The 14604-nt window shown below is 44.9% G+C and overlaps 2 protein-coding genes across 2 annotated transcripts in view; both read right to left on the bottom strand.

Moving 5' to 3' along the window:
• Positions 1–6659, bottom strand: part of GNAI3 (G protein subunit alpha i3) — a 49965-nt gene extending 43306 nt beyond the window's left edge. The window contains exon 1 of the mRNA XM_001372474.5: positions 3273–6659. Within this exon, the coding sequence (XP_001372511.1) occupies positions 3273–3390 (118 nt within the window). The 5' untranslated portion in view covers positions 3391–6659. The remainder of the gene's footprint in view (positions 1–3272) is intronic.
• Positions 6660–8074: 1415 nt separating this feature from the next.
• Positions 8075–13460, bottom strand: GPR61 (G protein-coupled receptor 61). Its single transcript, XM_056819180.1, has 2 exons — positions 13280–13460; positions 8075–11326 (listed from the first exon to the last, which is right to left on the bottom strand). The coding sequence occupies exon 2, from the start codon at positions 11011–11013 to the stop codon at positions 9664–9666; it is 1350 nt and encodes a 449-aa protein (XP_056675158.1). The 5' UTR covers positions 11014–11326; positions 13280–13460; the 3' UTR covers positions 8075–9663.
• Between the last annotated feature and the right edge of the window lie 1144 nt (positions 13461–14604).

The following is a 14604-nucleotide window of genomic DNA, read 5'->3' as shown; positions in this document are numbered from 1 at the left end:
GCTTAATATAAATTAATAGTGTGCTGTGGCAGCCCAAAAAGCTAGTATTTATCAGACTAATCTAGGGTGCTGTTTTGAAGTAGGGTAACTAAGATGATTAAAGGATTCAACACTATGCAATATGAAGATCAATTGTAGGAAAAAGAAATGTTCAGCCTAAAGAAAAAAAAAAGGAGATGGCTTGGGGAAGCAAAGTAGCAGTCTTCAAAATATCTAAAAGGCTGCCATGTGAATTAGATTTGTTATAGCAGAACCCCAAAGGTAGAACTAGGAACAATGAGCAGAAGTTAGGAAACAAGACTTCGGTTCAATATAAGGAAAAAATGTCCTAATAATTACAGACACCAAAAAAATTAGAAGTTTTCCTCAGGGCAGTTAGTATTCCCAACTTTACTATGAAGAGGCACAGGAAGTTTGACCTACTCTGTTACCAGTATGGGTTAGTTCTTCCCCAGATCCCTACCTCCAACCCACTGCCTTCCTGGGATTCATCATATTGGTGCTAGACTTTCTGCAGACACCAGATCAAATGAGCCTTACTAAAGGTCAGAAATTTGGATTGGTCCTTGAGAAGAAAGACAAATGAATCTCCCTTTTACTTTTACCATGGTATCTTAACCACAGGGTTGGGATTAGAGCCCCTGCAGGAAGATAGGACTCAATAAAGAGGAGGAATATATCTTGTATGTGTATGGATTCCTATGAATCTTTTGTGTTTCTGAACTCTTTCTGAAGAACAAAATAAAGACCTTCCAATCCCTGATATGGGCAGCTAAGTGGCACAGAAGACAGAGTGCCTGGAAGACTGTTTTTCCTGAGTTCAAATCTAAACTCTCATACTTACCAGCTATGTGACCCTGAACAAGTCACTTAATTCTATTGGCCTCAGTTTCTTCAGCTATGGAGTGAGCTGGAGAAGGAAATAGCAAACCACTCTAGTATCTTTGCCAAGAAAACCCCAAAAGAACTCAAGAGTCAGATACAACTGAAAAACAACTGAACAACATAAATTGTCATCTTTAGTAATTGCATTGGAGCATTTATTTACATGTACAGAGACAGTTTAACCTTCTACCATAAGAATATGAAATGTTTTTAAGAGGATCTTTGTTATTATTTAACATAAGCTGATATAACCCCTCTAGATGAAGCTGAGTGGAAAGAGAAACTGTCAAATTCTGAGGTTCCCAGGAGAATCCTAGAATGAATATATGCAAGCCAAAGGGGATTTTAGAAGAAACCTCCAGAATGAACCCAGTTAATATAAACCTAGTGTGGGATGGTAGATCCTAGGTTATATCTGTAATCTGCAAATATTAAAACCATGAAAATAAGTACAGTTGGGGTATCTGGCAAATCCCCGGAGTTCTAATACAACTTATGGTTATATCTTATACTGAATTCTCTAGAGTTATTTTACAACATCATTAAATTTATGTAATTTCCCTTGGGGAGATTGCTCCATTCTCTGGAGTAATTCAACTTCAAAAAGGGTGGAAAGAGCTATTCAAACCTTCAGATGCTTTTATTCCTCTCTAATGAACCTGTAGAAACCATAATATTAAATTAATGTGATCTGATTTACTGAAACCCTAAATGTCAATATAATCTTTTGGATATTTTATTAGAATTGTTGATACCAAAATACTCCAAAAATTCAAAGACAATCTTGTTGAGTGAAATATATCTGACTTCAAAGCAATACCACTAAACACAAATTTTAGGTAGCAGGTTCATTGATTTAAGGCCTTACTTTAAGGCCTCAAAAGATAATAGAAATAGTCCCAGAAAAGTCTGTTACTCTTTAAAGGAAAAAAAAATCCATCATTTAGAATTTATTTCAATGTTTATACCAATTTAGATGACTGATTTATGAAAACTTATTCCTTTCTTTCAATTCAGCCCACTCTTGTAGAAAATCTACCTTTCCTCTCCATCATCTCCTGATCAACTAATCATACTCTCTGAAGCTTACTCAGTCAGCTTTCCCTCTATAATATAAAAAGGAGAAAAAAGAACTTATTTGACTGAAAACTTACTGATACTTCATCAATTGCATCAGACACACTGAAGCAATAGTACTTTAGTACAAAGACAATCCTGCCCCATGTAAGAGGACCCTGCCATTTACCCCAGAGAGATTTAATCTCATTGCCAAGCAGGTACTTCCCTGGTACTATAAAAATTTTAAAATAATATTCTCTTCATCTTGCCAAATGTCTATTTTCTACACAATCAAGCAAGGTGGAGAAAGAGAGCTGGCCTTGGAGTTGTGAATGCCTTGCATTTAAATCCTCCTATCTCTGACACCACCAAGGTAACCACTGTAAAGTTACTGAACTTTCTTAAACCCTGGTTCCCTCGATGAAAAATGTAGATAGTAAGAGTACTCATCTCACAAAGTTGTGGCAAAGCTCAAAGTAGATTCTTTGCCATACACAACAAAAAGGCCACAACCCTCCTTTCCCCTTTTGTTCCCAGAGAAAACCTTTTGTCCACCTGTCCATGTACCTGTCAGTCTCTCAATATGTGTGTAAAGCATTTTGCAAGTTTTAGAAGAGTCAATCATCATACACTTATGCAGGGACTACTTGGTGCCAGGCACTGGGCATACAAAGGTAGGCAAAAACTGTTCCTGCTCTCAAAGGGCTCACAATCTAATGAGGAAATAGCATACAAACCATTTTGAAGACCCTCAACAAAGAGAAGGGGCTAACAAACTTTATTTTTATAATAACTTTATAATAAATTGTTAACTGTTGTTATTAACGAGTCTGCCTCTTACCGCAAACACTCGAGCCCCAGAATATACCTTAGCCCTAGACAGGAGCTCCAGTCATCCGAACGGGGTCCTCGGACCACTGCCCTGGCTAGGCACTTCAGCTGGCTCGTCTCACCTGCCGGGCTCTCCTCTCTTACCTTGGAGCCCTGCTCCAGATCTCCGGCCCCCACCCCACAAAACCCCCTCAAGTCAGCAGCTAACTTCAACCCCCAAGCCCACCCTCAACAGCCAGAGCTTCCCCCTAGCGGTCACGCCCTTAGCCAGCCCCGGACCCCTTTACACACATACACCCTACCCGGGTCACGCCCTCCTCCGTACCAGTACACACACACACACACACACACACCCCGATCACACCCTCCTGGCCCCCCACCTACCTCGTCACGCCCTCCCGGGGCCCCCCATACTCCCATCCCAGTCACACCCTCCAGGCCCCCACATTTCTGCCCCCCCAGGTTTCCCGTGCAGTCTCCCCACGGGGAGTCCTCACCGAGAAGCAGCAGCTTCACCTCCTTGGCAGCCTTTTCCCCGTCTTCCCTTAAGTTGCGGTCGATCATCTTGCTCCGCTCCACCGCCGCCTTGTCCTCGGCGCTCAGCGTGCAGCCCATGGCGGCGGCGGGAGTGGGGACTGGGCCCGGAGTTACTCACACAGGATCGAGGCTCCGGCTCCGGGGACAGGGACCGAGGCGGGGGGAGAGGTTGCTCTAGCCGGGGGTGCTGCTGATGTTTCTACTGCTGGGCGGAGGCCCCGTCCGTCACCTTCCGTAGCGCTTGGGGAACCGGATATCCGGTCCTTACGCCACTTCCGGCGACGCCCCGCGGCCGTTATCGTTCGAACTGGGCTCGCGGAAGGAGGAAGGGAGGGAAGGGAACAGAAGGGAAGTTCTGGCCGGCGGCTGTACTCTGGCCGTCCCACTCCAACCTGTCGGGGTCTCCTGTGGGAGAACAGAGTAACGAATCCCACATTCTTTGGGTATCGTCCTCTCAGCCCTGCTGCCCGAGACAGGGAGACGCGAAAGAACCGAAGATCCCCGCCCGCCGTCATGGTGGGGCGTCATCCCGAGGGACCTGGCCAAATCCGAGTCGCCAGCCCCTTCGTTTTACAGATGAGGAAACTTGAGACCCACTGAGGTCGTCACTTCCTCAAGCAGAGCTGGTTTCGAACCCGCGTTCTTAGCCGTACGTAGCCAAAAAGTCCATAGCTCTTCAACCCTTATCTCACCTGGGAAAAAACGTTTTGTCTTCCTCTCCCCCTACCTGTCCGAGCATTCATAGGGGGCAAAACTAGAAAGCGTCTTAGAGATCATCTGTTGCCTCGTTTTATAAGTGAGAACCAGAGAGGTCTCTGGTAAGTCCTCCTAAGAACGAGTCTGGGTTTGAAGTCAAAAACCCTGGATTCAAATCCTGGCATTGTGATTTCTTACCCCAAGTCATTACAACTTTGCAAACCCATTTCTGACAAAACTTATAAATCGAGAACTGGAAGTCTTGAGTACAAATCCCTTGTTTTTAGAGGAGGAAACCGAAAAGTGAATTGATTTGCTCAGGCTCACAGAGGTAAGGAAGCAGCAGTTCTGGGATATGAACCTTGGTTCTCTGACTCTAGAACCAATGCACCTTCCACTGTACCACATTCCCTAGTTCTATGACCATGGGAAAGTCACTTCACCTGCTCCTCCGTGTCCTCTATAAAATGAGAATAATGATCCTTTTAATGACTGATGGAATTATGAAGATCGGATGATAGCATGCATATATAAAGTACTATGTAAATAGTTATAATAAAACATATAAAGTGTTTTCCAAACCTTAAAGTACAATATTACAATTTGCATTTATAATTTTCCTGACTGGTCCAAGTTCACACAGGTCAATGGAACAATCAGACTTCAGTCCAGGTCTTCCAGTTCTAGTAGTCTTGCCATTATACCATACATCCTTCATTCCAAGCCTGGCTCAACTCTTGTCATAAAATCTTTTCCCTAAGCTAGTGAAGATCCTAGTGCTTTGCCCAGCAACAGGAATTGCTTTGAAATCCCATTAAATCAATCAGATCATCAAAGGAAGGGACTAAGTCCAGGTCCCTGCCCCTTAGCTCACATCTTGCTCTGGTTCACACAGAACTCGGGAAACTTTGGACCCCAATTCCAGTGCTCTTTTTTTATTACTCCATTATGTCTCACTAGCATCATTTATTGAACTTAAGTGCTTTGTACTATGAGTAATTCCAATGAAGTAATAATGATAGTTTCTGCACTGGTTCTATTTTACCTTAATACAGTCATGTTACTTCTAGTATAGTTAGTGCTACAAACTTTTGACCTACAAGCAGAGTACAGTACAAGTAGAGACCCTTATGCTCTGGTTTCTGAAATATCCCAAGAGATCCAATGATAGCATGAGAAAAGGGGTGCTTTTTATGGGTGCCCAAATAGTTTAGAGCAGATCAATCCCCTCTGACTTCAGGTCATTTATTTTGCCCTTACTAGAGCCTTATTTATTAAATCATGTCAGCTTCAGTTCCCCAAACAAGATGGCAAATATAAAGACAGACTGTGTTGGCCTGAACATAGAAAATTGATTTAAAACAGCCAAAGAGACATAGCCTTTCTATTCTAATCCAGCAGAGACAATTTCCCTCATTCAAACAGACTTCCTTCCTTTCCTAAATGGTCTTCCCATTGGAATCAGCCCAAAGGCCCAGGTGAACATTAAACTGCCAGAGTCCTGCAGATAAGGCATTTGCATTGAATAGAGAGTTGTTCTTTTTGGTTGAGACTAACTACCACGCTTGAAAGTATGAAAGAGGTCGGTCACATAAGAGTTGCCCTTCTCATCACTTTCTACTTTGACATTCTGTTGGAATGAGGCAAGAATAGCTTTCAGAATATAGGATGCTATCCTTATTCATTGATTGATCATCTTGATAACAGGAAATACTGCAATATTGACATTTATCAAACACAAAATATTTGCAAGGCACTGAGACATGGCAGAAGAACTTGGGGGAGAGGGAGGGGGAGGGGGAGGGGGTGTCTGAAGACAAAAGATTACTCTTTAATTTCCTTCATGATCCATCAAGACTGACAGCCTAAGAACAAACTAATGCTTTTCTGCTGATACTTTGATACAAGTACTTGCCCTAGAACCAGAGAACCCAGATCAGATTCTTCCTCTGGCAGTTGATACTTCTGTGACCTCGGGCAAATCACAGCCTCATTTTCCTCAACTATAAGACAATGAGAAAACTGAATTAGATGGCTTCTGAGGTCCTTTCCAGTCCCAGATTTTTGATCCTATGAGCTTTTTCCTATATCACACCATCAATAACAATGTTTGGCTTTTCAGTTTATAAAGTACTTCCATATAGTTCATCATTTTTGTTTCATAATAAATCAATAAGATAGGGGAGGTATCATCTCCAATTTTTGCCCATGAAAAAACTGAGCTCTCAAGGGATCAAAGAAATTGCCTAAAGTCATATAACTAATCAATGGCAGAGCCAAGATTAGAACCCTAAATGCTGCATTTAGTCTAGTGTTGTTTTCACAAAACTACACTGCCTTCCAACACTACTGACATAGTGGTGTAAGAAAATTTGAGGTGTCTTAGCCCTGAGAGATTAGAGAAACCCCCACACTTAATAAATTCCTGATTAACCATAAAAGCCAAAGGTTGGATGGGGCAAAACTAGTTAACAAAATGGCTGACAGGCTTTGGGGGCAAGGGCGGAGGCCACTCTTATTTCCATGTCTTACAGTGCCACCTGCCGGCTCTCCATGGAAGTTACAAGCTAGCTACTGGTGAAGTTGCAATTGCTCTACATTCAGCAGGAAAAAGGGTATTATTACCCCTTTTGTCTTAGGAGGGAAGAAAGGGCAGTGGAACTCTGGAGTCTGGAAAACTAGCCACCCTCTGTGGTCATCTCCCAGATTTCTCTCTCCTCTGCTTGTCTTTTGCACATTTACACTTTCCACAATCCTCAGATCTCCTTATGTGAATATTATTAAGGGAAATTTAAGCTCAGAGCTCTGGGTAAAAGACTCCAGGGTAGCTCAGTGGATTGAGAACCAGGCCTAGAGATGGAAGGTCCTGGGTTCAAAAATGACTCTCAGATACTTCCTAGCTGGGTGACCCTGAGCAAGTCACTTAACCCCCATTGCCTAGCCCTTACTAATCTGCCTTGGAAGCAATGCATAGTATTGATACGCCCCTCTGTTACTTCATCAGAATTTTGTGGTGGGCTCCAGCCATTTGACCTTTCACTATCTTATGACACTATGAATGGCATTAGTTCTTTTTCTTCCATGTTACTTGTGATTCAGTGAGTATGAAGGTAAAATTCCGAGATCTTTTTCACATAACTGTTGCCTAGCCAAAATTTAGTAAAGGACTGGTTTTTTGAACCTGAATGTAAAAATTTACATTTATCTCAGTTCAAAGTTATCTCATTCATTTTGGCCCAATATTCTAGCCTGTTGAAATATTTTGGATCCTAATTATCATTCAGCATGTTAGCCATTCTTAGCTTTGCATTATAAAAGTTTGACATGCCCGATTTCTATGGATTCATTCAAGTAATTGGCAGAAATGTTGAACAGCACTAAGTCTGGCACAGTTTCTTTGGGCACTCCACTAAATATCTCCTTTTAAGTTGGAATGGGGTTATTAATGATTTCTCTTTAGATCTGATCATTCAATCAAGTCTGAAACTACCTAGCTATATTTTATTTAGCCACATATCTCCAATCTCATCCAAAAGAAAAGCATGAGATTGAGGGCAGCTAGGGTGGCCCAGTGGACTGAGAACCAGACCTAGAGGTCCTGTGTTCAATTTGGCCTCGGACACTTCCTGGCTGTGTTTCCCCAAACAAGTCACTTAACCCTCATTGCCTAGCCCTTACTACTCTTCTCCTTTGGAACCAATATACACTATTGATTCTAAGATGGAAGATAAAGGTTAAAAAAAAAAGTATGAGGCTAATAGATACTTTGTTGAAATCTAATTCTGTCATGTATACAGAATTCTCTAATGTAGTTATCCTTTAAAGAAAATTTGGGTCAGTTTGCACCTGAGGGCAGAGGCTATATCTGCTCATTGATAAATCTCCCCAAATGTTTACTATAGTACTACCTAATCTTTGAGTAAAAACTACTTTGACAGATTAAATTCAACTTTAACTTCTTGGGGGCAGGAATTACACAAACCATACCCTCTACCCAAAAATACTCTGTGTTCAATGGCTATGCATTATAATGAACTGATAAAATCACTGGTGGTTGCAACATAACTTTTTTTTTTTAAAGAAAACATTTATTGGCTTTTCAAAGGGGAGAATGAGCTCATTTTCCCATTTTTCTGAATGAGATAGAAATTTGGTCAGATGCTGGCCAGGTCACTCTCTAGGCCTGATAGGCCACTCTATCCACTAGAAAATTGAGTGGACAGAAGGCCACTGCTAATTTTTCCTGTTTTTACATGTTATCTCTCCCTCTAAGATTTGACAGGTTCATGCTCTGGCCACCAATATAGACCATCAGATACACTACTACTCAAGCCCTGATACTAGTGTCCTGTTTTCTCTCCCCTGCCCAGGGCTCTTGGTAGGAGAGTCTCTTAAGTCTTTGTCACTGAAGATGGTTCTGAGATTGATGGTCAGGGTTAGAGAATTAACTGGCAATGCCAATATGTCTGGGAACCCCATTCTCCCCATGCCCCACCTTTGTCTCTTGTACCAGATTGTCCAGGGGGCTGGAGGTGGGTCACTGCCATGAGGAGGGAGATCAGAGAGGCCAGTCCTGGAAGGGAAAGATCATCAAAGTTACTGGTCAGGGTGACCACCTGGCTACTATCCCTACAATTATTCCCTCATCTATTTGTCCCCATTCTCTCCAGTATTTAGTTCCCAGATTCCCAGTACCCCTACTTTCTAACTCACCAGATTCCCAGTCTCCCAACCTAAAAGCTATTGGTTAAGGCCATGCTGTGTTCTTTTGGTTAGATAAACACCCAAACACTTCGCCCTCATGGTAAAAGGAAGACAGGAAAAAAACAGAAGGGTTGTTTCAGTGGGATAGAAGAGAAGGGAGCTAAAGAAATGAGGAGGAAGCTGACAAGATCAGTGAGAAAGGATCTACCCTGTCTGGGAGTAATTTTTTTCTTATTTAAGAGGTTGAGATTTTTCCTGCCCCCTCCAGTACCCTCCTTACAATCTGAAAATGGGGTCTAGGATCCATTCTTCCCTGTGTTCTACCCCATGTTCCTTCCCTACTCCCAATTTTACCCTTGGCTCTGGGTAGATTCAGTCTTAGAGGGGATAGCTCCAGTTCGTCCTTTGAAGAGGGAAATCTTAGATATTAAACTTAAAAAAATTAAAATTGAAATAGGAACACATAGCTACAGATGTTTTTGACTTATTATGGAAATGAAAAGAGGCCAGGAGCAATTTCCCTCCCTTGATGCAGTCCCTGTTCTAGAAAATGAAATGCCTCAGCTAGTTCCAGAGTAACTTTGGAAGTCATCTGGTATGTATACCATATTACATACTCTTCAATTCAGTGCTAGAGTTTCCCCAGTCCTAAGACAAAAGGGGAAATTCACTAATAAAGAGTTTTTTCCTTTATATCTTTCTCCTTTTCACACACTACAACCACAGTTATTATACCCCTTCCTTTGGCTATCCCTAGCTTATTCTCACTGAAGCTAAGGACTCCTCTCTCTTAGCTCAACTTCTTCTGTGTCCCACAAAGCTCTAGGCACAGGCCATGTGTAGGACCCCATTATTGACCCCAGCTGGCTAAAAGGAAAATATCCATCAAAGCAGTCCTTGCTCTCATCCCCTACCCCCAGCCCCATCTCCCTCCAGGTGCTCTGGATTGCATCATGGTTCAGGCTGGGGTGAGAGAGTCGGATGGAGGTAGCCATCTGACACAGTGATGTCACTAGGAAGCTGCTGCTCCAAGAACTCAGAAGTCTCTTCGGCAATCTGGCCTGGGATTCGGAAGTCCACAGCTGGTGGTTCCTGCTTTGGGCTGATTGGGGTTTGAGGAGCCCAGGGCTCAGTGGCACAACCAGTCCCCTGAAGGAACTGCAGGAAGTTCTCCTCTATGGAACCCTCCCGGCTGGGCAGCCTCAACTCTTCCTCTGGGGACGGCTTGAAGAAGCAAACAAACTGCTTGCTGAGCTCCCCCCTGATCTGTCGATTGAGGCAGCCATAGAAGAAAGGATTGGAAGTGAAACAGAAGTAGCCAATCCAGGTCACCACACTCTCTACCTGCTGTGTAGGAAGGGGCTGGGCACTCAGAGCAACATAAAGATGGAAGGAGAAATAGGGTAGCCAGCAAAGTAGGAACTGGCCCCCCACAGCCAGCAGGACCACAGCTGCCTTCCCCCCACCAAAGGTCCTATGGGGAGTGGTCCGAGGGGGCCCTGAGCTGGTGACCATGGTAGAACGGCTGCTGAGTGACTCAGATCGCCGGCGCGGAGTCTCCATCCATGTTGGCAAGGGCCCATGCTGCATGGCAGCCACCCGGGCCACACGGAACATACTGCAGTAGACCACAAGAATGAGGAGCAGGGGTAGCAGGAAATAAAGCACAGCAAAGACCACCACAAAGAGTTGGCAGTAGGCACTGAGGCTCCACTGGAGGGAGCAGCCAGGAGGGAAATCGGGGGGCCCAGGTGAGGCCCTCCCCAGCACTGGCACAGAGGCCATGGCTACTGCTTTCACCCACACACACACCAACACTGAAGCCACCAGACCTAGGGTCATGCGCACCTCGTAGCGCATGGGGTGCACTACATAGTAGTAGCGCTCCACATTGATGGCAGAGACCGAAAGGATGGCCAAGCTGACGAAACAGACACTCAGGAACAAGTAGAGGCGGCAGGCTGTCTCCCCAAAGAGGGCATCGTCAAAAAGAGCAGAGCTGGAGAGCATGGCCAATGGCATGAGGGTCAGGGCAGCCAGCAGGTCCACCAGGCACAGGTGGAAGACAAAGACAAATTTGCGGAGGGCAGGTGTCTTGGCAATGACTGTCATCACAGCTGCATTACCTGCCACAGCTGTCAGGTCTAGCAGGAGCATGAAGAAGAGGGCCACAGACTCTGAGGCCACATCCCGGTACCTTACTTCTGGGCTACCATTGACCCTCGGGGGGCCCTGAGGTAGAGGGGGCAAACCCAAAGTGGAGGAGTTCCCTGATGGCTGGGGGATAGGGGAGGACTCCATGGGGCCAGAAGGGGAGGACTTGGGCACCTCCTATTATAAGTCCATCAGCCATCCTAGTCCAGTGACGTTTGGGGAATCAGGAAGAATAGATAACTGGGGTGGCATGCCCAGAGATGAGCCTTTTAAAATCTGTGGTCACTTCTCCAGCGGGCTTTCCCACAATCCTTTCATCACCAGTCTTCTTGCTAAATGGCACTGTAGTGACAGCAAGTTTCTTGGTCCAGGTCAGCTGTGAGTACCAGACCTGAAGGCTCAGGAGAGTATGCACCAACCACCTCAGCAAGTGTAGTAGCTTTAGGGTCTGACTCGGGGCCTGCAAAGAAACAGAGGATATGAGTGAGCCCTCTAAACTGGAGACTGTCCATCCTAATCCATGTCACTACATGTACATAGCCATTCTCTTTCCAACCATTCCCTTGCATTCTAAGGCCTCTGTATTCTAAGGTTCATATGACCATAAAGCCTTTGCTGCTTTTTCAGTAGGGCACTGAAAACTTAGGGGGAGGACTACAATTGTTAGGATTACAGAAGAAATGGGGGATTATTACCTCATTTCAAAGGAAAGTTCTTGTTCATGGTTGCACATGTCTCTAGTAAACCTAGCCTTTCACTCCAGGGCAATTCCTAGGAACAGACAATCTATTTTTTTTTTAGACCCTTACCTTCTGTCTTAGAATCAATACTGAGTATTGGTTCCAAGGCAGAAGGGGTAGGCAATGGGGGTGAAGTGACTTGCCCAGGGTCACACAGCCAGGAAGTATCTGAGGCCAGATTTGAACCTAGGACCTCCTGTCTCTGGGCCTGGCTCTCAATCCACTGAGCTACCCAACTAACCCCCCTGGAACATATAATCTAAAAAAACTCACCTCAGAAGCTGGGGAGGGGGACAGGGAATAGGGGTAAGGGTGGTTGTCCTGCTGCTTCCTCAAGACCTCACTGTCATACAATAAGTAAAGGCAATTTATAGTTCTTCCTAGTTCTTCAACTTTGAAAGATGCTGCCCTTGTAGGCAGAAGAATAACTCCCAGATCCCCTGGTCCCCTGCTTCTAACATCCTCTTCGTGGTAAGGGGCATTGGTGTTGCCAACTGTATCATTGGTCATAATGGCCCTGGGGGGAGAGGATGGTGAGGGAACACCAGGAGCATAGAAATCAGTCTATAAAGGAAGGTGTGATTATGAACATGGACAAATGATTGCAATCTTCAGAGTATGTGAGTGAACATGTCATAGAGGAAAACATGGGGGATTTGGGAGAGAAGAAAGTCTCTCATGAACCACCAGAAGTCTTATAACAGTGCTGATAAAGAGCAGGCAAAGGAGTGGATCTCAGAAGATTGCCTGAGAGCCCTCCCTCATGCACATTTTTCCTTCACTGTTCCCATCAGCATCACCAGTTTCTGCTCTGACTCCCAAGCCTCAGTGATTCCTGTTCACATTCACAGTGAACCAAGAGACACCCCCTGGTTTTTGCGACTTCCTTTTGCCTCTTTCTTCTCTGAGTACAAAGGGAGTAAAGATAATGATCACGGCTTAGAGGTTTAATAAGGTGAACTCCCACAATATCCTGTCTAGTTCTGACTATCCATGTCCTCCATTGGTTTCTTCCATCCCCCTCCCTGCAGATCTGTGGACAACTGCCACCTTAGGGAATCAGACCTGAGTCTTTCCCCAAGTTCTTGGCCTTCCTACAATTGTGTGTCCTAAGAATCCAGATGTGCACATCCTTGAGATACAGATACACTCAGCCCCAGGATACAAACGGGCCATTGGCATACATATTTACCTGTTTCCTGGTTGAAAATGTTTATCCCAAGGACACTAGTGGTGCCTGCCCATAGACCAGAGAGTTGCCTATGGCCTCACCAAGGAAAAGATTTCTGTTCCTGGGACAGAGAGGCACTTATACTCAAGACTGAGTTGCCCATTCAGTTAAGCTTCCAGAGGGCCCATTCTAATATACAGATTCATCTCAGGCATATGGGAGGATCTTGCTGCAGAATAAACAGATTTCTGCTAGAAAGAGACCAAAATTTCATCCCTAAGATGCAGATACCCTTAACCTTAGGAAAGGTTTGCCAACTGCCAGGCTCCGGAAGTGCCCTATATACAAAATATCCATCTTTGGGATACCTGGGTACCCATCCCTGAGATATGAAATACCCACCACAGGACAAGGTACAAAGATGCCTGTCTCCAAAGTACCTGAGTGCCCATTCCCGGGCCCAGCTTTGGCCCTGGGTCCTGGCCTAGTCAGCGACTCCTACCTTTCCCAAGCTTTCCGGTTCCCTGGTACCAGCCCCACTCAGCTGATGCTCCTCTATGCCTGCCGAAGCTCAGAACCACTGCAGTGAGGGGTGAGAGGCAGCAGGCAGTAGAGGAAGCACAGAAGGCTTCTGGGTCCTAACGACCTCCTTCTTCTGTTCCAATCCTTTGGATCAGCTGTCAGAAATAGAGGAATTGTGCCATGAACCAGGCCAGCCCACCCAGCAAGACCCCTGGGGTGGGTCCAAACCTTCTCCACAGTTCCCTAGAAATTGTCTAAGAGCCTGATGAGGGCTAATGATAAGGGAAAGGTCCTTTTTACCCTTCTTCCTGGAAAATGAAGCGAAAGCCACAGAACAGGGAGCAGGCAGATAGCTAAACAAGACTGTCCCCTGGCATTGGGTGTGCAAGGGATTGAGGACTCCAATGCCTTTTCCAAGACCTTGTTTCTAGGGAATGAGGTAGGAGCCAGGGTCCCTGGGTAAAGAATAGAACTGAAAAGGCCAATCATAGAGCCCTTCAGCCACCCAAGTAGGGAAGAGGATCTTCCAAGTCCAAGTAATGGATGACTTCTACAAGCCAAACTACTCAAGTCTCCAGGGCCCTGAGAGGAATTCTCTGGGCATAATTATTCTCCCTTACCCCTACACTTGGACAAAAAAGTGCACATAACAGACCATGGAAGAAAGAATTATTCTGAGAGATTCTACCCTGTTGGCAACCACAGGAAAAAGATGCTAGACATCATGATGGTCAACCAGAGCATGCTGCCTGGAGACCTGAATAACCAAGGACCTCCCCTGCCTAACCTTCCCTGACCTCCAGCAAAGAATATGGAAAAGATCTTGCCCAGATCCTTTTGGGGCTATGGCCATATTGTCAGCAGAAGGAAAACATCCCTAACCAGTTTAGCAGAAGCAAGCCATACTCTTGTCTCAGATGAGGCTGAACCAAGCTGCCTAAAGCCTAACCAACCTATTATCTTCAGCCAATGTTTTTGTTGTCTTTGCTGCTGCCATTACCCCTCAACAAGGTTGCATAGTGGAAACCTTACCAGACTGGGAAGTCAGAAAACTGAGTTTGATCCTGGTTCTGCCTCTGATGGGCCTTTGGATACTCTCTAATACCCATAAAGTTATTTTGCCAGCAGGCTGTTTCTTCTGTAAACCTGCTCTCTTCCTCCTACCTGATATAGCCCCCCACTTCCCTTTTTCAGAAACTGACTTGTCAGTTCAGATGCTCTTAATAGAGAAAATGCCCCTCTCATAAATTCATGACTTTTTGCTACCTTGCCATTCTGCCCCAGTATGGAGGAAAGCAAAAGACA

Source organism: Monodelphis domestica, chromosome 2 (assembly GCF_027887165.1).
Source record: "Monodelphis domestica isolate mMonDom1 chromosome 2, mMonDom1.pri, whole genome shotgun sequence".
Classification (NCBI taxonomy): domain Eukaryota; kingdom Metazoa; phylum Chordata; class Mammalia; order Didelphimorphia; family Didelphidae; genus Monodelphis; species Monodelphis domestica.
This window is presented reverse-complemented; position numbering and strand designations above follow the sequence as displayed.